The sequence below is a fragment of the Centroberyx affinis genome, unplaced genomic scaffold (assembly GCF_046629955.1).
Source record: "Centroberyx affinis isolate AG114_WGS23_722 - 3 ecotype Tasmania unplaced genomic scaffold, CSIRO-AGI_Caff_v1 ptg005274l_1, whole genome shotgun sequence".
Classification (NCBI taxonomy): Eukaryota; Metazoa; Chordata; class Actinopteri; order Beryciformes; family Berycidae; genus Centroberyx; species Centroberyx affinis.
Genome location: NW_027282629.1, coordinates 37,213 through 58,802, shown reverse-complemented (window position 1 = coordinate 58,802; position 21,590 = coordinate 37,213). Strand labels below are relative to the sequence as shown.

Sequence of the window (21,590 nt, the reverse complement as noted above, 5' to 3'; positions counted from 1 at the left end):
TATGAAACAACATTAGCTACTGACCTGCTGCCCATATTTTTGATGGAAATTTGATCAAACAATATGCATCAAGACAGTGGAATAATATAGTTCCGTTTTCTACCTTAGATCTCCATGGTCCATGGACCAAACAGTGCTAGCCTGAGTGCTTTGCCCTTGCATAGACATTCTGTATACATTTTTGTGATAATATTTCCAGTTTCTAAGGCTTACGAGGAGCACACGAATGCACTATGCCTATGTTATCTTGAATTCGAATTTAAGGCGAATTCACTTGTACCTACTTCCGTTGTCACTTGAATTCCGTTATGCAAACTACACACCGTTTACGTTTTATTTCTGTGAGACCAAGACATCTTACGAGTGAAGAACATTTTTTATCTCTGATGTCAATAATGAATGTTCTTGAATTAATTTGCTGCTGTAGCCTATGCATTGGCTACCTATCCTGCTAGGTGACTAATCATTAATATTCTTTATTGTCCACATGTACAAAAAGATGGCTTGCGCTGTGTTGTGACAAAACATTTTATAATAAAATGGTGTTTCCCCTGGCGTGTCTTCGCCTCGATTTCACGCCAGGCAGAATAATTTCAAAATCATTTTATTTTTTGTGGATTGTTATGAAAGTATCCTACTGAAGGTAATCTACCCAATTGCCCCATAGTGAATGGAGATCATGCTTGTTTGTGATCTTTTTAAGCGTCTCTTCAAATAAGTTGTCAGTTATTAGTGTAGGCCTACTTGTAGTTTATTAAGTGCATTTCCCCCATGATACTTTCCTTGTACAATGGCAAGACAACAACACACAGAAGACACATAGCCAGGGGAAACACAGTTTTGAGGGGATATATATTTTGGAAAAACAGAATTCTAGCAGATAAGGGTTTTCATAGGCTGGAACAGGATGTGAACTAGGATGTTTGGTCTAAATCTACGTGAGAAACTGTGTTTTTACGAGTTTTACAAAGAACACTCGAACGCACCATGGATCGTTTGCATTCGGTCAGGTGACGTAGCCAGGCAGCGTCGCCCTAATGCCGGAGGTGGTACTGATCCCTCAGTGTTTGTGTGTGGAAGAAATGGACTCTGGCAATGCATGAATTTGATCATTCAGAGATCCGATCAGTTGAGTCTGTGAATGGCGCCAAAACAGGACCCTAAACCTAAATTTCAAGAAGGTTGGTATATAAAAAAAACCTAAGACAGAAGGAGCCCTGTTGTCTCGGAGGGGGCGGGTTTGTTGTTGTCGACAATAGTGGCCTCTGTTTACAATACAGTGCCAGAGAGCGTATAATATTAGCCATATTAACGGCGAATTAATCTCTAATTTACCATACATTGACTTATATGTATTCTTATCAACTCAAAATAAAGGTGAAGGTTCAAGAGGAGACTAACGTTAACCTCATATCGTGTAGTTAACTGGCTAACCGTTAGCTAGCCTGATATGCTAAGTCTCAGCTAGCTAACCCTGCCTTGGTTAGACTGTCACTGGATCACACAGAAAGAGAGGAAACCCGCCTAAATTATAATATATTATGCCACTGAAACCTAGCCGGTTCAAAACTTGCACAATATAGGATCAACATCTAGCTGGATGTCTTTACGGCAGTGTAACAGCTCTGAAACTAGAACATATCGGGTCAAGCAGGGCGAGTTTGGTTCCCAGGCTTCATGTTTGCCCTTCTCTCCTTTCAGGTGAAAGAGTCCTGTGTTTTCATGGGCCATTGCTCTATGAGGCTAAGGTTTGTTACAGTATGTGTATTATTATTTTTATTATTATTAACAACAAAACAAATTGCGGTCAATAAATGATGCGTGTGTATGTGATTTCCTGTTTTACAGTGTGTGAAGATCAATATAAAGGATAAGCAGATAAAGTACTTCATTCATTACAGCGGATGGAACAAAAAGTGAGCTGTTTGATTTGGATACAGTTCAGTTTTTCTGTTTAGTTTTCCTTTTGTGCTGAATGCTAACCTCAAGACCAGTGTATATTGCCTGGTGTTATGGTGTTGGTAAATCAGTGAGGCTGTTTTATTTTCTGTGGCACTGAGTTTCAAGGATTGAAATATATTTCTCTTTTTCAGCTGGGATGAATGGGTTCCTGAAAGCAGAGTTCTCAAATATGTGGACAGCAACCTTGCGAAACAAAAAGAGCTTCAAAAGGCCAATCAGTAAGTTTGTATTTTCATAGACAGGGTGCAAATTTAAGAGGATTTTATGGAATGCACGTATTACTGCATCAACAACAAGCATACAAATGCAACCTGCTAAACTGACATTAAAATATGATACTTTGTCAATCAGTAAGCAGAAAACATTGCATTAAATGTAGGCCTTATACTGGAATGTGCTAAAATATTAGTAAACATGATAGTAAACATTTTGTGTTGATTAAATTGTTGATCTTTTTTTTTTTATTTATTTTTCACAGGGATCATTATGTTGAGGGAAAGATGAGGGGTATAGCACCAAGCAAGAAGATTGCTGCTGTGCAGCAGAAAAATGTTGATCTGTAAGTGCCTACCCTGTTTTTCCATCTCTAATAATCTAACATGGTGTGAACTGTTTCTCTAATTTGACATAATATTGGCCTCACAAATCTACTAAATGTTTTATCTTTGCATTCTAGGAAAGCGAAAAAGACAAAACAGAAGAGTAAGTCAAATCTTTATGAACTAAATGTCGTTTTAGTTGCAGATTTAGTTGTGTTCCAAAATAGGCAGAAAAGAGAGGTACGTTAGAATGATGGGTACATGTGTTGACGATATTAGATGATGTTTTTATTTGCCATTTTGGCTATTGAGGCATATACAGTGAGCCTAGTAAGTATTTTAACAGTGGTTATGAGGTTAAAGTGCAGACCAGCACCTTTAAAATTTGATAATGTTTTCATCCATATCAGATGAGCATGTAACAATCGACAGCCCTTTTTCTATATGGTCTTATTTCAGGGTAATACATTTATTAATTCAATAGTTTGAGTGTATTTCACATTCAAGACTGTTTTGATAATTCAAACCATTGTTTCTTCTTTGCTAACCATGTGCCCCATGCTGTTTTAGAGTAAGTATACAGCAGCTCAGTTCACATGGAGGCACATTGAAATGAAAATACAGTCTGTGAAAATCACCAAAAAGGTATCAAGAGGTTGGTGATTTTCATGGTTTGAAGTCCTCTAGTAGTCATTGTACATTTTGACTAAATAGATAAATGACTCTCTACACAAAGAGCTGTTCACCTGCTCACTCATTATGGCTGAAAATGCCCTCAAATTGAAGCTGTCTGCAACCGAGATATGATATGATTACTGAGCAAAAATATTGTTGATGTTGTTGAATATTCTGGGAACATGGCTGTGGATGAATATCCTATGAGAAGAGCCATTGACTTGATAACAAATTTACAAGACTTTTATTATTAAGGTCCCCTTTACAACTATGTAATGTTGCTAGTAGTCTAGACAACACACAGGGAGACATACGTTTTGTATAAACTGTAATATTAGTGTATAATTATTATATAATGGGTGTCTTGTTTAGCCCCAGGGGCTGGTGAAGGTACTAGCAGCGGAGAAATGCCGCAAGGACCACGGAAGAAGAGGGCTCGGGTCGATCCCACTGTGGAAAGTGTATGTATCATCTATTCATTCATTCATGTAGCCATATGGACCAACATGTAAACATACCAACCTCACTATGTGGCTGAACATGTCAGAACTTTTAATCTTCCCCACCACTGTGTATTCCAAAATAACCCTTACCCCTCGATCACACTTAATGTGTTGAATGCATCGCGTTCAACACATGCTTTTGTTTCAGATGAGAAAACCCATTACCACTGCAGCATTCTGTTGCACTGCGTTGCATTTCTTCTTACTTAGACACTGATTTTGCATGGCCTGGTTTTTGCTAGCTTTCTGTGATGCTTCGTAATGAAAACCGTGTTGTAGTACTATAATCATGAGGTGTGTGCTGGGTCAGAAATGAACAGGGCTTCGGGGCAAAATTAAAAGTGGGGTGGCAAAAAATGTCCCCGATAATTAGGAGCGCATTTTTTTGCATTTCACCCTGTTCACTTTCTATTTGTAGAAGTGTGTTTGGAATGAGAAAAACAGTAGTTTTTCATCAGAAAACAAGCGTGAAGTTGTAGAAAATGCTGGGACTACGCACTGCAGCCAGTAGTAGAAGAAAGTACCACTGTGTCAACAAAAAAGAACCAATATCTTAAAAAACGCAACAATTGAGGGGTGAAAGATGGACTGGTTCAGTGACAGAGAGCGGGGAAAATGGCAAAATGGGGAAACTGTGGGGAAGAAGTGTGTGGTATATTCTGATTTAAACTGAAACAAATCTTAGTGGGACAACTTGAGTGTGTATTTGCCAATATGCAGTGCTAATGTATTATTTCGTAGTTCAAAATTTCCCCAAAAAAGGAACAAAATGCTCCAAAACATCAGATCAAGGGGTCAAAAAATGTCTTCTGAATAAAATTAGATTTCTTCTTATCCGGTGTGTGTGTGTGTGTGTGTGTGTCTCCAGGAGGAGATGTTCACCAACCGTGTGGAGGTGAAGGTAAAGATCCCCGAGGAGCTGAAACCCTGGCTGGTGGACGACTGGGACCTCATCACCCGACAGAAACAGGTAAACACACACACACACACACAGAGAGAGACTATAACAAGGTCAAGTGTTTCCTGTACATTCATTCTAGCTGTGGTGACCACTGGTGGTCGGAAAATTGCCCCCACAGCTCAGAAATAATGAAAATTCATCATATGGTCTTTCTGCCATACACACACACGCGCACACACACAAATCTATGAAAGAATTTGACAGGAAACACTGAATATACTCAAAATGCAGGTTTGTCTAATTTTTATGAAGTAGGATTTGTTGTGCTCCTGAAAGCTTTTTAAGTTTTTCTTAAAAATTATACAGCTTGTATTAATATAATGCTGTTAAATGTGTTGAAATGACATTTTGTAACAAAGAAATAAACACAACTGACTCTGTCAAAACCAGTAGCTGTAAGGGTGGGAGATAATGAATTATGCAGTTTGCATTAGCTGTAGAATTTAGTGCTGATGGTTGTTATCACAGTTAAATTGACAATTATATATTTAGAGACAATCCTACATGGAATTATCTTCAAAGTGAGTCCTGTGGTGATGTTTTCTAATTTTGTAAATGAGTGCATGATTAAAAGAAAGCTTTGGATAAAGAGAAGAATTTGCTATTGCTTACAGTTGTTTCATCTGCCGGCTAAGAAGAACGTAGAGACCGTCTTGGAGGACTATGCAAACTATAAGAAATCAAAAGGGAACTCGGACAACAAGTAAGAACAATACCATACCTTCCTTTAGAGGAAGTCTTACAGTAAAATTAGAGACTCTTCATGCTGTCTGTCTCCCCATAATATTTTCAATATGGATGAAATTGTTATCGCAACAAAAGTGTTGCAGTGCATACATGCTTCTCCATCAGTGTTTTCCTTCCTTTCCATTTCTATAGAATTTCAAGCACCACCATCTTGTACAATTTAACCAGCATGATGAAACTTAAGCCCATTATGTACCATCTCTCTCAGCCATAATTGGACATCCTGCCAGAGTTTGAAGTCTTAAAAGCTGCCATTTGAACCTTTACCTTACCTCTCTTAGCTACACCTGCGAAAACTGCCGCCTCTCTGGAGAGAACATTGTGATTTTCTCTCTCCCCTCCACTTAGGGAGTATGCGGTGAATGAAGTGGTGGCGGGGATTAGGGAGTACTTCAACGTCATGCTGGGCACCCAGCTGCTCTACAAGTTTGAGAGGCCGCAGTACGCTGAGATCCTGGCAGACCACCCTGACACGCCGATGTCCCAGGTCTACGGGGCGCCGCACTTGCTGCGCCTTTTTGGTAGGGAACACGGACACAGTGGCACACACTCAGACACACTAGCCTCTGACCACAGCCACAGGAGATCAATGCAGTTCACACACAAAGGCAAATACAAAGTCATCACTACAAGCTGAGTGAGGGAATCGATTTTCAGCATTGTGCAGGAACTGAAGTGCCTCTCCTTGCTGTTGTTGGCTTTTGAAAAGTATTTAATTTGATTCTTGCAAGATTCTTGCTAAACAGGACGGTTGTAGAAGTAAATGAAACCTTTCAGTTTTGTGATAAGATGTTGCCTGTATCTTTGTGAAATTTGTAAGAAATGTGCTGCATAGAAATGTGAACACTATAGAGGCTAAGGAGGGGCATTGCTTCCAAACACCCATTGAAGTAATCACCTTGCTTAACAACAGTATCTTAGAACCAGTATCTAATAGATTGAAGTGAGTAGCTTGAATACATCAAGCCAGTGCTCACATCTTCAGGCTTGTGACATTGTTGGAGACTATCTTGGGAGTTTCTGCTATTTTTTCCACCCCCTGTATATTATGGGAGTGGGCTAAATAAGCCCCACATTGGATGCAGCGAATTAGTCCTAGACATAGATATCATACCAATACAGTAGACAGTAGAGATTACAATAATAATGTTAAAACAGTACTTTGATAATGATAAATATGTAAGCAACATAAAGTATGCATGTGTATAGCTACTTGTTCTTTTCCATGCAGAAATAAGATAACTCTGCAGTAAACATGAAGTCAACTGTGGTAGTTCCAATTACGTTAATAGTCATGCGTCCATTTAGGTTTTTACCGAGGTGAGGTTGAACTTCTCACACCCCAGATGTTACAATGACTCGTCGTCTGGGTAATCTTATTCGATTAATAATCCTAATGCACACCACTAACTTCACAAATGCACAATCGTCTAACTTTAGTCTAGCTTAAAACAACAGCTTGCCAAATAATGGATAACTGTCATTTGAGTTGAAACTTTCATTTTAGGTGCAATTCTTCTCGGTGGCACAATAATGTGAGACTCTCACCACATGCATCGAGTTATCAACCCCACATTCAACGGCATGAGGCACAATGAAGAGCAGTACAAACAAATTGTCAGTTATTTTTTCAGATTTCACAAACAATTGCACAAATGGATCTTTCCAAGAATACTTGTGTCCATTCAGGTGAGCTGATCACCCCCTGTCTGCCCTGTCATTCCCACTCTGGCTTTAAGGATTTCAATTTTTTGGTTTATAATTCAAGTCCACCGTCCACAGCATTCAAGTCATGTCACTTCCAGTCATGAATAAACTCTAGAAGTTGGCAAAACCTCAGAGATCATAAGGAAAATTGTGTCCTCCAAATAAGAGTTACATTGAATCATTCTTCCCTCAATACTTTCCTTTGATACCCAATCAGATCATCATATCTTTACTGTTGAATTTATTGTAATCAGATGTGACCGTTATGACTTCTATGTATGTATGTCTTCTTTGTAGGAAGTGGCAAATACAGTTCTAGTGGCTGATATGTCAAATGGCACTTAAGAATTGAAATAAACACCAAATACACATGTATGCAAGGAGAAAATAATGGCTTGGGTATATGTTAAACTGTTGTGCACCAATTAAATAATTTCTTAGCAAACACAAGTCAAAAGCTTTCAGTTTCCTTATGCAGCAAAGCCAGCGGTATCCCTAAAATAACAAGGATTTGGATTCAGATTGAACCACATTATCAGGTGACCTCTTAGTTGTCTTAGCAAAAAAAGGCATTCATTTGCAGTGGAATTCTTACCTTATAAGTTATTAATACAGCAGATTTACAAAGAAGTAAAATATATAAATATATATAAATTGTGCCCCAGGTAATATTGGTTGCAAAAATGTAGGTTTTATTCTCCAGTGAAGAATCTGAGGTCTTGCACAGCAGTGTAAGTAAAATTTGAATCTGAGGAGGCTTATATTATCCTTCCGCCTTGATCCTTACATTTGGTGTCTTTTAACAGTTCGTATCGGAGCCATGCTGGCCTACACTCCCCTGGATGAGAAGAGTCTGGCTCTGCTGCTCAATTACCTCCAGGATTTCCTCAAGTAAGATTCATCCCGCACCACACCAGAGACTCAATGACAAGTTTGGCTGATTCTCAAATGTCATGTTACATCGGCTTTCATATTAGTCCAGTCAGGCTTATTGCAAATCCCCAATACTTAAGCCATGAAATTGATTTTTTGCAACGCTTGATGGTACACTCTGCTACGCTTGGTGGCAGATAAGATATAACATTTTGCAGTTCTGGTTAGAATATGTATTTAAAACATTGCATTTATGAAAACACCTGCAGAAATTTCTCATGGCCACGTGGTATGACTCATATGTTACTAGAAACATGGTGCAAAGTGCAGCAAAACTAAGTGAAACCGAGTAATGGCTGGGGATCAGTGTGGGTTACAATCAAGAGCTTGTGAGCTGTATAGCTTGTATAGCATTATTACTGTCAAGGTTAATAATTCTGCTACTGCACATCAGAACAGACCACAATGACCAATTATTCATGTGTGCTATCAAGGCTTTTACCAAAAGACCAGATAATCATCATGAATGGAGCTGATGGGCGCTAATGTTATCTCTCCCTTATGTGCTATGTTGCGTAACTCTGCTCTCTCTGTGCATACTGTATATTTAGAGAACTGAATACAAAAGGCAGCATAAAACTGCACCAAGTATAAGTCGTCCATTCATAATTTCTCAGCAACTAAACTTAGCCACAGCTAGCATAACAGATGAACAGCCCATAACATTAGAAATGGAATGGAAACGCGTAACAAACCAACTGGGCTTTGCCTTCATCAGACTCGGCTCTGCACACCACACAGCTTGATTCTGAATAACGGAAATGAGGTATTAGCTCTAGTTAGTAGGGCTAGACTAGTTTCTCCAATAGCAATCATCCAAATAACAAACGTTAGATAATGTAAATTGCGCTGATCTGTCTAGGAGAAAAACAGCCAACTCTGCATAAGTTTTCATTCCTTTGGTCGGTCTCAGGTTCCTCTTTCTTTCAATACCAATAGATTAGAGTTCAACCCCCCACCATATCTACGGACAAGATTGTAGTTTAGATTAAAGTGAAAATCTATAGACTTCCTTTCAGTTTAGCACATTAGCTCATTACAGATGCTCTGGTTTGGTAATGCACACGGTAACTTGCAAATTTATCCAAGCAAGCACAAGATACTGCTCAGTTTAATTTGCTCCATCTGTTTGTTTTCTAACCATCTGCTCTCCGGTGGATTGCTCAGTGTGAATCCAGGAGCAAATTGATTGTGAATTTCCTGTGGATGCTTTCCTTATCTTGTTGCCTCTGATGTTTATCTGGACAAACCTTATTTAACGTCCAACTAGACGAGACTCCTACTGGCGCTGTAATTTGACAGGATGGACAAGCGCGTGATGATTTTGCATTCTTCTGAAACCTGTCATGCACATCCTCCTGAAGCCAGACAGTCTCCGCTATCTTTAGGAAACTTCTGGTCAATATGCTGTTCTTGATAATTGGATAGTAAGCTGTACGCAGCTACTGTTGAGGGACAAATTACCTTTTATGTTGAAATAACATCTTTCTGCAACCATTTTAGTCTGTCTCCGTAATGATAAACGATCTTGCCTCCGTCTCAGGTATCTGGTGAAGAATTCGTCCACCCTGTTCAGTGCCACTGACTACGAGGTTGCGCCCCCAGAGTACCACCGGAAGGCTGTGTGAGAGCTCTCAGCACATGGCGCTCCTCCTGAGGCACGCCATCCCTCTTCCCAGACCACATGTAAAATAACCGTTACTGCCCTTCTGAGTGGAGAGCTGGATGAAATTTTTTCACTTGAACTCATCTACTTCCTCCATCAAGGTCTCAGGAGCTTGTCACAGTTCTAAGAAGTAAAAATTTGAAGTAACTCTTTCTTTTTTTTTTAGCCATTTCTTTCTCTCTCTCGTTTTTCTCTTTCTCTTGCCATTCTCTTTTTCTTCCTGTCATTGAAAAGAAACAGGAAAAATATGTTTTTTCTGTCAACAAGTTACTATTTTCACAAGCAGCTCTTTGGTGTTTTTGTGCATTCCATCTGATGGATGTTCTTTGTTACTTACTTGTTGCATGTGTGTATTTATAAGTGTTTCCTGCCACATGAGGTGCAATTTTATGCTGAACCATAAAGTGTGGTCAGCAGTCAAATGTTTTTGTACCCGGATCCTGTGTATTTGTTAGTTATCAATTTGTAATAAAGATGTTTCTACACGACCTCTGCATGGTTTCATGTCTTTCACTGACCTTGCTCAAGTCTGTCTCTGTTGAGGTATTTTGTGGTGAAACTAACCATTTGCTTTTTTAAAGATGCCTTTTGCCAAGTGTCACTCAGAAAAACACGGTCAACACCTAGGGTAGGGTGTGTTTCAGAGTTCATATGACAAGTTACTGAAGAAAAACACATCTTCTATCATTTACACATGCTCAGGCCATGAAACAATTGTACCAGATGGATGACAGGCAATCATGGCAACTCTCATCAACCTTGAAAATATAAGATGCCCACAACCATAGATGTCTTTGATAGATGCGTTTGTCCCAGCACCTGTTGCATCTTGTCCTGTCCTGGTGGTGGGGGGGGGGGGATCCCTCTTTGATTCTTCCATTGTTTTTTTCCTAATAAGGTTTTCCTTGGGAGCTTTTCCTTGTCTTCAGTGAGGGTTTAAGGTTTGTTGGTGCTGGGTATAGGCTAGGCTCAGCTAGGGAAGATAGGTAGGCTTGTTATGTCTTTCCAACACGTGTCATGTGCTTTGTTTTGTTCTCTTATGTTCTGTTTTGTTGCATACTGTAGGCCTATTACACCATTTTGTTTTGTGATTGTCAATTAGCTAGATCTGGATAGGTTTGCTCTCTGTAAAGTCATTTGAGACTGGCTTGTGATGAAGAGCTATATAAATAAACTTGACTTGAATTGGCTTAAGAAAGCTTGGCTTAATGAGGCTACATACATCCCAAAAGCTAAATATTTCTCCAGATTAGGAAAAAAAACACCTGTTGCAGCCTTTGGCACAGCAGCAGCTCTATATGGATGCAGTGCGGTTGTGTTCAGCTGAGATAAGTAAATAATCCTTGACATTTAGTGGTGCTGTGAACCCTGTTCAAACCTCTGGGCTGTACAAAGTCTTTAAATTAGACAAGCCTCCTCAGTTGAGTATTTCCTTGTGTTTCTATACCCAGATGTGCGTAATAGCACTGGCAGTGAGGACTCCATGGTAACGCTGTTGCTATGGAGTCCTAGAGAGACAAAGGGACGCGTCAGTGCAGGCAGCTTTCGGTGAAATATTCCCTGAATGTCAAGGATGTGAATAGGGACAAAATACAGTGGGCGTTCAAGGGCAATGGAGAACTAAACTTGAGCAAGGCATTGCTGAGAAAGAGCATCTGTCCTCAGCTAACCTATGCTGGATAAATAAAGGTTAAATAAAACTAAATAAAGTGAGGACTCCTTTCTCAGCAGTTCCATGGCATTTCACCCCTTTGTTGTGGAATTAACAAAAACAGTATAGCTAATCCGTTTGGGGAGATAAAGGCTTTTGATGATGATTTAAGCCTAACAGAGAGAACATAAGGTGCAATGTCTTTGTACATTTTAATCCAGGGCTTCTCTCCTCACAGGGAAAAATCAGTAAAATATTCCTATTGGGACTTAAAGCGTATCTACTCAATTGTGAGTTTAGTGACCTAATCTTACTTTATGGCTTTTTTTATTATCTCCTATGGTATCACTGTAAGGATATTATACACAGTTCATGGATTTACTGAGATATGTGGATGTGTCATTCTCAAATTTATTATAGTACTTTTACTATAGTACTTTTGTGGAGAAAAAGTTCTTGCTATGCGAGATTACCCCCCCACCCCCACCCCCCCATGAATAGAGACCACAAGGGGGCAGCATTTTCATCCTCCTCTTTATTGGACCTCAAACTAGCCCATTAACATGTCATGTGTACCTTTTGTTTCTGCTTTCCTGATGATTTATATTTCAGGGGGGATACTATTTTATGTGGAGTTTCAACTAACTTGAATCACTAAAATATACCAGGGGGACGCAACAAATCACGAAACAAAAGACAGTAAGAAGAAAAAAAGCAGAGGTAGCTGTTCTGTTGTTGTTGTTGTTGTTGTTGTTGTTATGGTGATGGTCATGATGGTTTGTGCATGTTGTGCTGCCACAGTAGGCCTATTCTAATGTTTGCATATCCTGTCTCAGTGTTTCCCAAAAGAAAATCCATCATAATGCTACAGCATAAATAAGTAATTCTCAATTTGGGACTCCAGACACCCAGGGATCCTGACAGGACTGAGATGAGATATATTAAGGAATGTAAAAAATATATAACCTAATCTTTGGTATGAATGCTTTTCCATGTAAAATAAGTTATGATAACAATTTTTGGAGCCTTTTACCTTCCACCAATCAATGACTGAGTAACAATTTCTGATCCATACTGTATATATTTGTATATGTCTTATTGGTGTGATTCATTTTGTATTGAGTAAAGTGTGTTTTTAATACAGGACTCTTGGGAGCGTAGAGATCCCAATAAAAAAAACAATTCAAATCCCTGTACTGTCAGCACAGGGGTAACAGGACAGGTGGTGAATTGATTTGTTGATGCAACTTCTGCATTCTATTCTATTCTATTCTATTCTATTCTATTCTATTCAACAGTCATGTATCATGTCCATGTGTCCTTGAGGAAGACACTTCACCCCGAATCTTCACTTACTCCCATCATTTCTGGCTTCCACACCATGCTGTTTTCTGATTGGTGGATAGGTTTTATCCCAGGTGTTTATTCTAGGTAGTAGATAGTTAAGTAAATAGTTTTGTTTTTTTATTCCAGGTGTTTATACAAAGTAATAGATGTGGATAGATGAGGTAGATACATTTTATTCTGGGTGTTTATTGAAGGTAGTAGATAAGTAGGTTGATGTTATTGTTTGTATTAGGTAGTTGGTGTAAATAGATAAGGTAGATCATTTTAATCCAAGTGTTTATTCCAGGTAGTACAGTAGATAGTTTATACTCCAGAGGCTTATTCCAGGTAGTAGAGAGTTAGGTAGATAGTTTTTACTCCAGCTGTTTATTCCAGGTATTATACAGTTTGTATTCCAGGTGTTTATTCCAGGAAGTAGAGTTAGGTCATTTTTACTCCAAGTATTTATTCCAGGTGGTAGATTGGTAGATAGTTTGTATATTCCATGTGTTTATTGTAAATAAAGGCTATATAGTTTTTACTCTATGTATGTATTCTAGCTAATACAGAGTTTGGTAGATAGTTCTTTCCCAGGTGTTTCTTGCCCTCAGGTAGGCCTGACGTCACGCCGGGTTTTCCTGCCTTGTCCCAGGGTGTCTCCAACAACTCCCAAGTACATTCAACAAGGAAGTCCCGCCCACCGTCACAGCCGATTGGTTCACAAGTAAAGTCGATCGCGCATATTACAGTTCGATGGGCTCAGCGGGTTGTCAATCACTAAGTGGGGGACCAGAGTTTGTGGTTAGGCGTCAGGTGAAACTCAGCCAGTGCGGGGGGGGACAAATAAAACTTATTTCGCCTGAACTTTTTTCTGTGAAGTAGCTAATCACACTGTTTATGATCATTTTTCGCCATACGAGAGCGTCAACATCCAGAAACATTACGTTACAATGAAGAGTCTCAAGTATCGGCTGAAAAAGCACGAAGTTACCATCACAGTAAGTTGAATTCTGTTTTTATATTTCTAAGGACTTACGTTAGTTATGCTAATAGCCGTGTATTGCACAGTTGAGCTAATGTTGCTAAACGATGCTAACGCTAGATGTTGTGTGTTAACGTCGGAGGTGTGTAAACAATAACCCTGACCTCTCGTCGTCAGCCACCGCGTTAACCGACATGTTCCCACCGCTGCTGTGGGCAGTTTGAAATTATATTGTCAGTTGAAGCACCTGCACTTCTGCGCAAACGCTTTGATATGGACTGACCGTTTATTACTGTACTAAGTGAATTCAATCGTCCTGGCCTAAAATAGAGAGTGGTTGACTGTGTTGTTCAGCGAGTCGTGAACTGAAGCATGCTCTGTAAATCAGTGCAACAAAGTGCCAGGTCTTCTTGTTGTTATCATCAGGGACACTTGGTCACTCCGGGCCTCTAAAAAATCGATCATGTGCTGTCTGAGTGATATTCTTTTGTGAACCAGCCTGCGTTTAGACACTGGTAATAACCATGCGGGGCCCTAGCAGTTGGTGTCTGTCTTCATGTTTTGACTTGCCGGGCTTTGAATGAAATCGCCTACCACCAGCAAAGATTTGAGGAAGCCCCTGTTGTCTGGATTCAACGCTCAAAGCAAATATTGCCTACCCTATAGAAGAACTATAGTTATAGTACCATTTATAGGGCTAATATACAAATACCACATCAAAACCACAAGGTCCCATAGGAATATATTGAGATAAGAGAGAAAACAAATACCGTAAGGACAAAATGAACTCCGTATTGAGTACCACAGACACACTATAAGGTCCTACAGGAATGTTATAATGATTTTTCACTAAGTCCTCATGTGTTACAGCATGACTCAATCCATATAATTACATTGCAAACAGTATTATTTGACCTGTAATGGAGGCTATCCCATAAACTTTGCAAGTAACCCAGGGCAACCTTGTCATGGGCCTAGTCTAGAATTAATTCTACATAAACCAGCTATGGGCTATGAACCTCGCTAATAGACAGTCATTACAATTCTGCACAGTTCAACATGCGGTGGGTGTTTTGGCACTGAGCTCCGTTTTCAGCTCCCAGAAATTACCATGAGAAAGGCACAAAGCCAGAGGAGCTGTCTGTCTGTTGGGTAAAGTCTCTGTCCCTCTCCAGGAGAGAGAAAAGCCTTTCAGGAATAAAATGGTTATTGTGTTTGCATAGACAGTTCTCACTCCCTAAGTCAGAAACTGAGATAACTGTTTAAAATTCAAGCCTATTTGGTCAATAAAAAGCCTGTTTTTGCCTTGCAGCTGTTGCAGCTGTTTCTGCAAATCCACCATTTGTTTGTAACTTAACTTTTAGATCACTTCTGGAAAGGTTCGATGTAAGCCATGCGGAGGAAACGCATACATGACATTTACACAGGTTTGAGTGATGATTTCATGGCAGTCCCATTGAATTCCATTGTGCAGGCAGACGTCAAAGCCCTAGATACAAGCTGAGAGATGGCCACACATTGCAGTATGTAGGGAATATAAGCGATATGATTTGAATGACAGACAGCACCTCTGGTCTAGAGGGAGCTCTGCTAAAATGAGATAAGAGAAGACATACCTTACTTTTTTTATTTTTGTGTTTTTGCTAAAGGTGAAGACATAGTTATCAGTTCACTGCAGACTGGATCATCACCACCTGTTCAATTTTTAAAGTCCGCCCTGAAGTGTGTTTAAATCTAGTTCATAGAACATAATATCAGTTAAAGGGGTATTAGATTTGCCGAATTGTACATGTTTGAGATGTGAGCATCTCTTCTTCAATGACACATTATACAGTACCAGAGTGCTATGCTCAAACACTTTCCTGTTATGACTAATTAAGAAATAATGTAGGCTAATACATCTACATTGTCGCAGAAAGAGAGAGAGAAAGAGGGAGTGTGGGGGAATTCAAGTGAAACTTACTTTTGGCATGTGAACAAAAATAAATTCTATCCAAACCCAGTCACTTGAGGATATCTTCTTCCACTCCTTGCGCAATGTAGCTATTTTTCTCCACATTCCTTGTCTTTTTTTCCTCCTCCTCAAGTAAGAATTTAGGGATTTACTTTTAATCTGTGAAACAAAGGTGGTCATGAACTGCTTTTTTTAGACTCTACTTGACAAACATTGTCTCAGAGGGATATGTTTTTATTTTATTGTATTCCATTCTTCTTCTCCCCCCTCCCTGGTTTGCTTAGTAACTTTTGGCAAGAAGTATTCATTTGTTTCAACCAACAAGGAATGCTAACTATGCTACCAAGCCATTTTAGGGTAGCTGGAAAACAAATGCTGAAAACTGGCAGACCAAAATCAAACATGCCAAGGCATTCCTTTAATACCAGCCATATATCAAACCCAGAATGAGGTCTGTTAGTTTGGCCGATGCAGCAGGCCGGGCTCCAGTTCCTCTTACCTTTTTGTGCAGAAAACGATTTGCTGTCAACATTGTTCCATTGCAAGGCTCTCTATGACAGGGATTGTTATAATTGTGGTAAACCCATCCCTCGTGGAAACAATACAAGACTAGGTCAAAGCTGAATATTTTGTTATACTGTCGGAGGGCCAAATGTTTTTGTTTTATGGCTCGGCCAATGTTATGTCATTTCAGAAAGTTTGTCAGGTTCCCAAGACTCAACTCTCAAGAGTTTTAGTTCATTCTGCTCACTTGGACATGAACAGGCAGTTCTATCATGTAATTTTGAGGAGTATTGATTCCCTATGTTTGCGTGCGCGTCAGTATATTGCAGCGTATTTTGAACTGCCAAATGTCATTAAATCAGATGGACTTACCAGCCCAAAAGGTTAACATTTTCTCCACTGTGTGTTTGTGCGCACGTGTTCTTGTATTTCTGTACTTATGAGGACCAAATGGCCCCACAAGGATAGAGAGATGAGGAAAATCCTCCAAAGTGATGGCATTTTGCCAGTCTTCATTTCTTTTAGGAGGGTGTTCAGAGCTTTGGTTTAGAGTTAAGGTTAGGATTAGGTTTAGGTTAGGTTAAGGATTAAGTTTGGGCATATAGTGGAGAGGGTTATGGTTGGGGTTATGGGTGAGGAATGAATGTGGTCAATGAAAGTGTAGTATAATTATTTAGGGTTAGTTTTTTGGGTTAGGGTTAAGCTATAGTTTATTCAAGTATAATTATATAAGCCTATGTATGTGTGGCGGGGACAGTGGGAGGTTGGGGTTGGTTGTTATAAAAGTCATTCAGTGCCACACCTAAAACGGACTGCTGGTATTTGGGTTAATCATCAAAGACATGTTCTAGTGCTGCACACTATATGCCACAGAAACAATCCTCTATGACAGCTAACTGAAGATCTCTGATCACCATGGCAAATTGGAACGATCAGGTTTCCTTATTATAATAATATTAATGTGAATTGCTATTGATCCCAGTAGGGAAATTCATTTTGTTTAGTCCCCCTGAGCACCCTGAACAGCACCTCTAGATTTTAGGGTCTTGCTCAGGGACTCTGCAACAGGGTGGAAGCTTTGAACCTGGGACCTCCCACTTGAAGGATGGTGTCTCTAAGCACTAGCCCTCCTTGCCACCACCCTGCTGCCATATTCATATAGTGAAATAGGAAAATATAGAAGTGATGTGCTCCTTTGCAACATTAAAGTTGGAATTTCACAATTTTGCTTATGTTTCCATCTATTCTATCATCAATCTTCCATAGTTGCTGCAATTCTATCCATTTGAATCTAGATAGTGTGTGAGTTGTTTTTGATTGTCAGGCACAGTTATGCTTCTCATGGGAATTCATGTGGAAGTCATGACTTGGCTTTCAGCGATTCTGTGACTGAGCCAAGAGGGGATTGCTGATCAGATGTTAACAAAAGATAAAAGGCCACATGATCCCCAGTTTCATTGAAGACTTTGCTGGACTCTGCTCTGCTTTTTTAATTTTTGACGGAAGTTTCAGTTTAGAATTAGTTAGTTACCAATTGTTAGATTTTGTTAAATTAAAGGGGTCATCAGCGAGTTCCTCATTTTTTTTTCAGCACTCATTGCTGTGGTATTTTTGCACTGCACTTCCTTGGGATTACTTGTCAATCAAACAACACTCTTTTCTTTGTCTGCTCATCCATGGTGGATATTGGTGCTCATACTAACTACCTAGTTCTTCTATTAATCCAAACAAACCGCTGTTGCAGCTGCTGGAAATGTAAAATGCATCATTTCCTGATATTTCCTGGGATATACCTACCTGACACCAAGTGTTTCGAAAAGCAAATGTAAAAGCTTTCATAAACTGGTTGTATGTTGGAACACTATTGTGTTATATCAGCCAGCGTAGAGAGTAGCAAGACTGATATTTAGGTGAAAATGTTATGGATTATTACTTTAACAAATCCAGTAAATGAAACCATAAGACTGTACTCATTGTCAAAGCAGGAAACGCCCAGTAAAAGTCAGGGTGGCATATCAAGCCCAGCTCACCAGGTATTACTTCTTTGCAATTATCTGTGTTTTTGAGTGCTTACTGAATGATTAGGCTACATATTTTTTACATTTCCCATTAGGACCTATAACCATAAAACTTTCAGATACATAAAATATCCAGCAAATAGTCTAGGCTTCATCTTTTTATCTATCTTATCTAACTTTTTTTATGTCCACCATGCTACACATGGTATACAAGACATTATGCTGTCATGGTGGTGTGTGTGCACGTTTGTGTGTTTGTATGTGTGTGTGTGTGTGTGTGTGTTTGTGTGTGTGTGTGTGTACACATTCTTGTGAACACATAACTCAAGAACAATACATGATAGAAACTTCATACTGACACCACAGGTTGCCCTTATAGAGCAGATGACCTGATTAGATTTTGGAGCACCTTGCTGCATAAATTTGCATATTAATGAGGAAAATAGGGAAATTGATATTCTTGAAACAACTATAACTCCTTAATGCTTTAAGATATGGAGTTCATATTGATACCATCGATGTGTTGTGTGAAGAGTATGTTGACAGAGAAATATTTGCTAATTATTATCTCATCTTATCTCATCTCTGCCATCATAGTGATGATGGCAGCACATTAGGCAGCTCAAGTGCTTCTTGCTACCTTGGTTATAATGCAGAGCATCTTTTCGTTTTTAGTGACTGAAAACACTTAATAATAATTAACCTACTGACTTGTTTGTGGTGTACTAGATAAAACTTTACAACATAATAGTTGATAAGCTGCATCTATAGGAAAGAAGTGTAAAGCATTGGCTGATGACACATATTTGAATTAGGAATTCATGTCCCTCTGTCCCAAGTAATTTGTATCCTAATCATGAACAGCTACAATTACTGTAATTTATCTCAGCAGGCAGATGTGGGAGGCATTCATCACTAATTAGCCATGGCTTCTCGGGGCAATCAAAGTCTAATTCCAAGTATTTTAATTAACCGTCTAATGTATACTTTCATCCTCGTTCGTCGAATCTTTGTTGGCACATTTGCTTGTAATGCTTGTTTTGAAGCTTAATAGTAAAGGTCATGCTGATGAATGTGCCAGCTATTTGTAATGACAGATAACAGAGAAAAGTATTTGGGCTGATGCCTCCACACACAGCATTATGAATCAAGCCTGCTATTCTGAAAATGCCCTTGCACCAATTGCTACCTCAAGAGGTTACGTGTCGCAGCTCATATTTTGCACCCACGTGGATGAATTTTAATATCAATATCTTGGGGGGATACTTTGTGGTTCAGTGGACTATGGTGCATAAAATTTCACAAAATCATGGGATTGACTCTTAACTCATGACCCATGTCACATGCTAGTCGCCCTCTTCCCCTCATACATTGCTGTCTCATAAAGTAGAAATACTTGACCAATAATCCTCAAAAATAACTTTCATTTAATCCAGGTGATTGTTATTAGCTAGCTTCTAAATGTCTTTTTGTGGTTTGCACAATTGGGCTTCATTTACATTGTGTACAGTGAAGGTTGGAGTGGATTTCAAACCTGATTCTAATATTGGGAGGATACAAGTTTAAGTTGGTAGAAATAGGCCTAATACTATTAGACACAGTGTAATGAAAGGGTGAATCAAGGGAGAAACAGTCATTAAGCTTTTGTTGTTTGTTCTGCCCTCAATCCCTGAATGTAACATGCTGAGCAGCCTATGGGACACATTTGGGAGTCATGTTGAGTGAATAAGGGCTAAAGGACTGTAATTTAATTCTAAATGTGATGTTATTGTTGTTGTTATTGGTGTTGCTCAGGGGGCATCAATCCTCAACCTAATATCACTCGACTTGTGTGAGGCCTACCTTTCTTCCTGCCTCTTCTTTTCTGCTCACAGCGAAACATCATATCCCTTTCTTAAGGAAGTGATTTATTATTTTCAGGACTTAAGGTTTTTGGACTTAGAACTCCCATTCATTTTTAATGGGAGGTTGCTGTATGCCTGCATTTTTCCCCCCTGCTCCTTTGTGTTCCTGATCACACCCTGTCTTTCTTTTCTCTTCTCCCCAGCGGGCATGCGCTTTATTGACGAAATGTTAGAACCTCCCTCGCCCTTGAAGTGGTGTCGTTTTACAAAATATAGAGCAGGGCTGGAAGGTGTTGATGATGGCATTTTAGGGTAGAGGGGGCGGATGCAGTTGGAAGGCATTGTTGGGAAGTAGAAACATCTCTTATTTCAGGGTTGTTTTGGACACATAAGAAGGGGGTTGGTGGAGGGAGGGGGGGCATGACAGCTCCAAGCCCTTGACAATTATCTCTGTCTGATGTTTTTAGTTGTCTGTGTATTTGCTGATAAGATTCTGAACTTGCAGCAGTACCCGTAAGATATGATTAACACAAATTACAGGTTGAGGGAATTTGCTTTTACAAAACTCTGTTCAGACATTAGGTGCTGAAGTGGAGTTCTTAGTAGAGCTGCAACAATAACCACATTACTGCCATATGGTGGTATTAGGAGGCTTACCGCAGGGTTGGGAAAATTACTGCCATAAAAGGTTGTTGTTGTTGTTTTTTTCAGTTTTATTTTTCACTTTTATGTGGGTGAACACAACCACAACCTCTGCTATGTGATCAGAAATAAATTAATTATGAAAACAATAATTGAAGAGTTTTGTTCCAAAATCACTGCTGGCATGAAAGTTAAGCACATAAGGGGTAATAGTATTGAAGTTAGGAGTCATTTAAGGGGGCTTTCACACCTACCTGGTTTGGTCCGTTTTAATCGAACCATGATGCGTTTACTCCGTAAGTCCGGTGCATTTGGAGAGGTGAGAACACGCATTCGAACCCTGGTGCGGACCAAACAAGCGAACCATGGTCCTCCTGAAAAGTCGGGACTCGGTCCGTTTCCAAGTGAACCACGGTTCGGTTCGCTTTAGGTGAGAACGTAAGCAAACCAAAATACAGTGCATTGTGGGTTGAAAACGGATGTTGACATCTGTTGATGCTGTCCTTTTCCCATAGCAACAAAAAATATGGAGAAAGTGAAAGTGCCGGTGGAGAAATAGGACATTGTAATCAGTGAATTTACGTTACTCTAACAGCAATCATAAAGGCATGGATTATACCGGACATGTATTGGAAATATCTGGAAAGCCTTTGCTTGTTCCACAACATTGCACTGTTCTTATTTGGTTGCAACACCAAATCATAATAATCAAAGCTACTATCGCAATCGCAATACGCTGCTGTTGCTCCATTGTTGTACGTGACAATGTGATTGACAGGAAGTGATTTTCTCTCGGAAATGTTCTGTCCAATAGATGAACGGCATGTAGGACCGCGTGTCATTTGTTTACAAATGTTGGTTCGCTTAACACAGGACCGTGTGAACACTAACCGGACCTAATGAAAAATGTAACAAAGTAGCAACTCATCCACTGATTCGGACCAAAGCAAACTGACTATAGGTGTGAAAGCGCCCT

The 21,590-nt window shown here is 39.5% G+C and overlaps 2 protein-coding genes across 3 annotated transcripts in view; both read left to right on the top strand.

The window, feature by feature from the left end:
• Positions 1 to 1,036: 1,036 nt before the first annotated feature.
• Positions 1,037 to 10,199, top strand: LOC139667060 (mortality factor 4-like protein 1). Its single transcript, XM_071546448.1, has 12 exons — positions 1,037 to 1,181; positions 1,702 to 1,748; positions 1,849 to 1,916; positions 2,094 to 2,180; positions 2,441 to 2,521; positions 2,639 to 2,664; positions 3,549 to 3,637; positions 4,548 to 4,649; positions 5,255 to 5,343; positions 5,736 to 5,908; positions 7,901 to 7,985; positions 9,571 to 10,199. The coding sequence occupies exons 1-12, from the start codon at positions 1,142 to 1,144 to the stop codon at positions 9,653 to 9,655; spliced, it is 972 nt and encodes a 323-aa protein (XP_071402549.1). The 5' UTR covers positions 1,037 to 1,141; the 3' UTR covers positions 9,656 to 10,199.
• Positions 10,200 to 13,507: 3,308 nt separating this feature from the next.
• Positions 13,508 to 21,590, top strand: part of uacab (uveal autoantigen with coiled-coil domains and ankyrin repeats b) — a 45,289-nt gene continuing 37,206 nt past the window's right edge. For both annotated transcript variants that reach the window (XM_071546450.1, XM_071546449.1), the window contains exon 1: positions 13,508 to 13,668. In XM_071546450.1, coding sequence (XP_071402551.1) covers positions 13,621 to 13,668 — 48 coding nt within the window. In that variant the 5' untranslated portion in view covers positions 13,508 to 13,620. The remainder of the gene's footprint in view (positions 13,669 to 21,590) is intronic.

What these genes read in the sequence shown, in the direction of transcription:
- LOC139667060 (XM_071546448.1), top strand. Translation starts at nt 1,142, where the DNA reads ATGGCGCCAAAACAGGACCCTAAACCTAAATTTCAAGAAG. An exon ending in TACAGCGGATGGAACAAAAA is followed by an intron (nt 1,917 to 2,093) that starts GTGAGCTGTTTG and finishes TCTCTTTTTCAG; the next exon opens with CTGGGATGAATGGGTTCCTG. An exon ending in GCACTTGCTGCGCCTTTTTG is followed by an intron (nt 5,909 to 7,900) that starts GTAGGGAACACG and finishes GTCTTTTAACAG; the next exon opens with TTCGTATCGGAGCCATGCTG.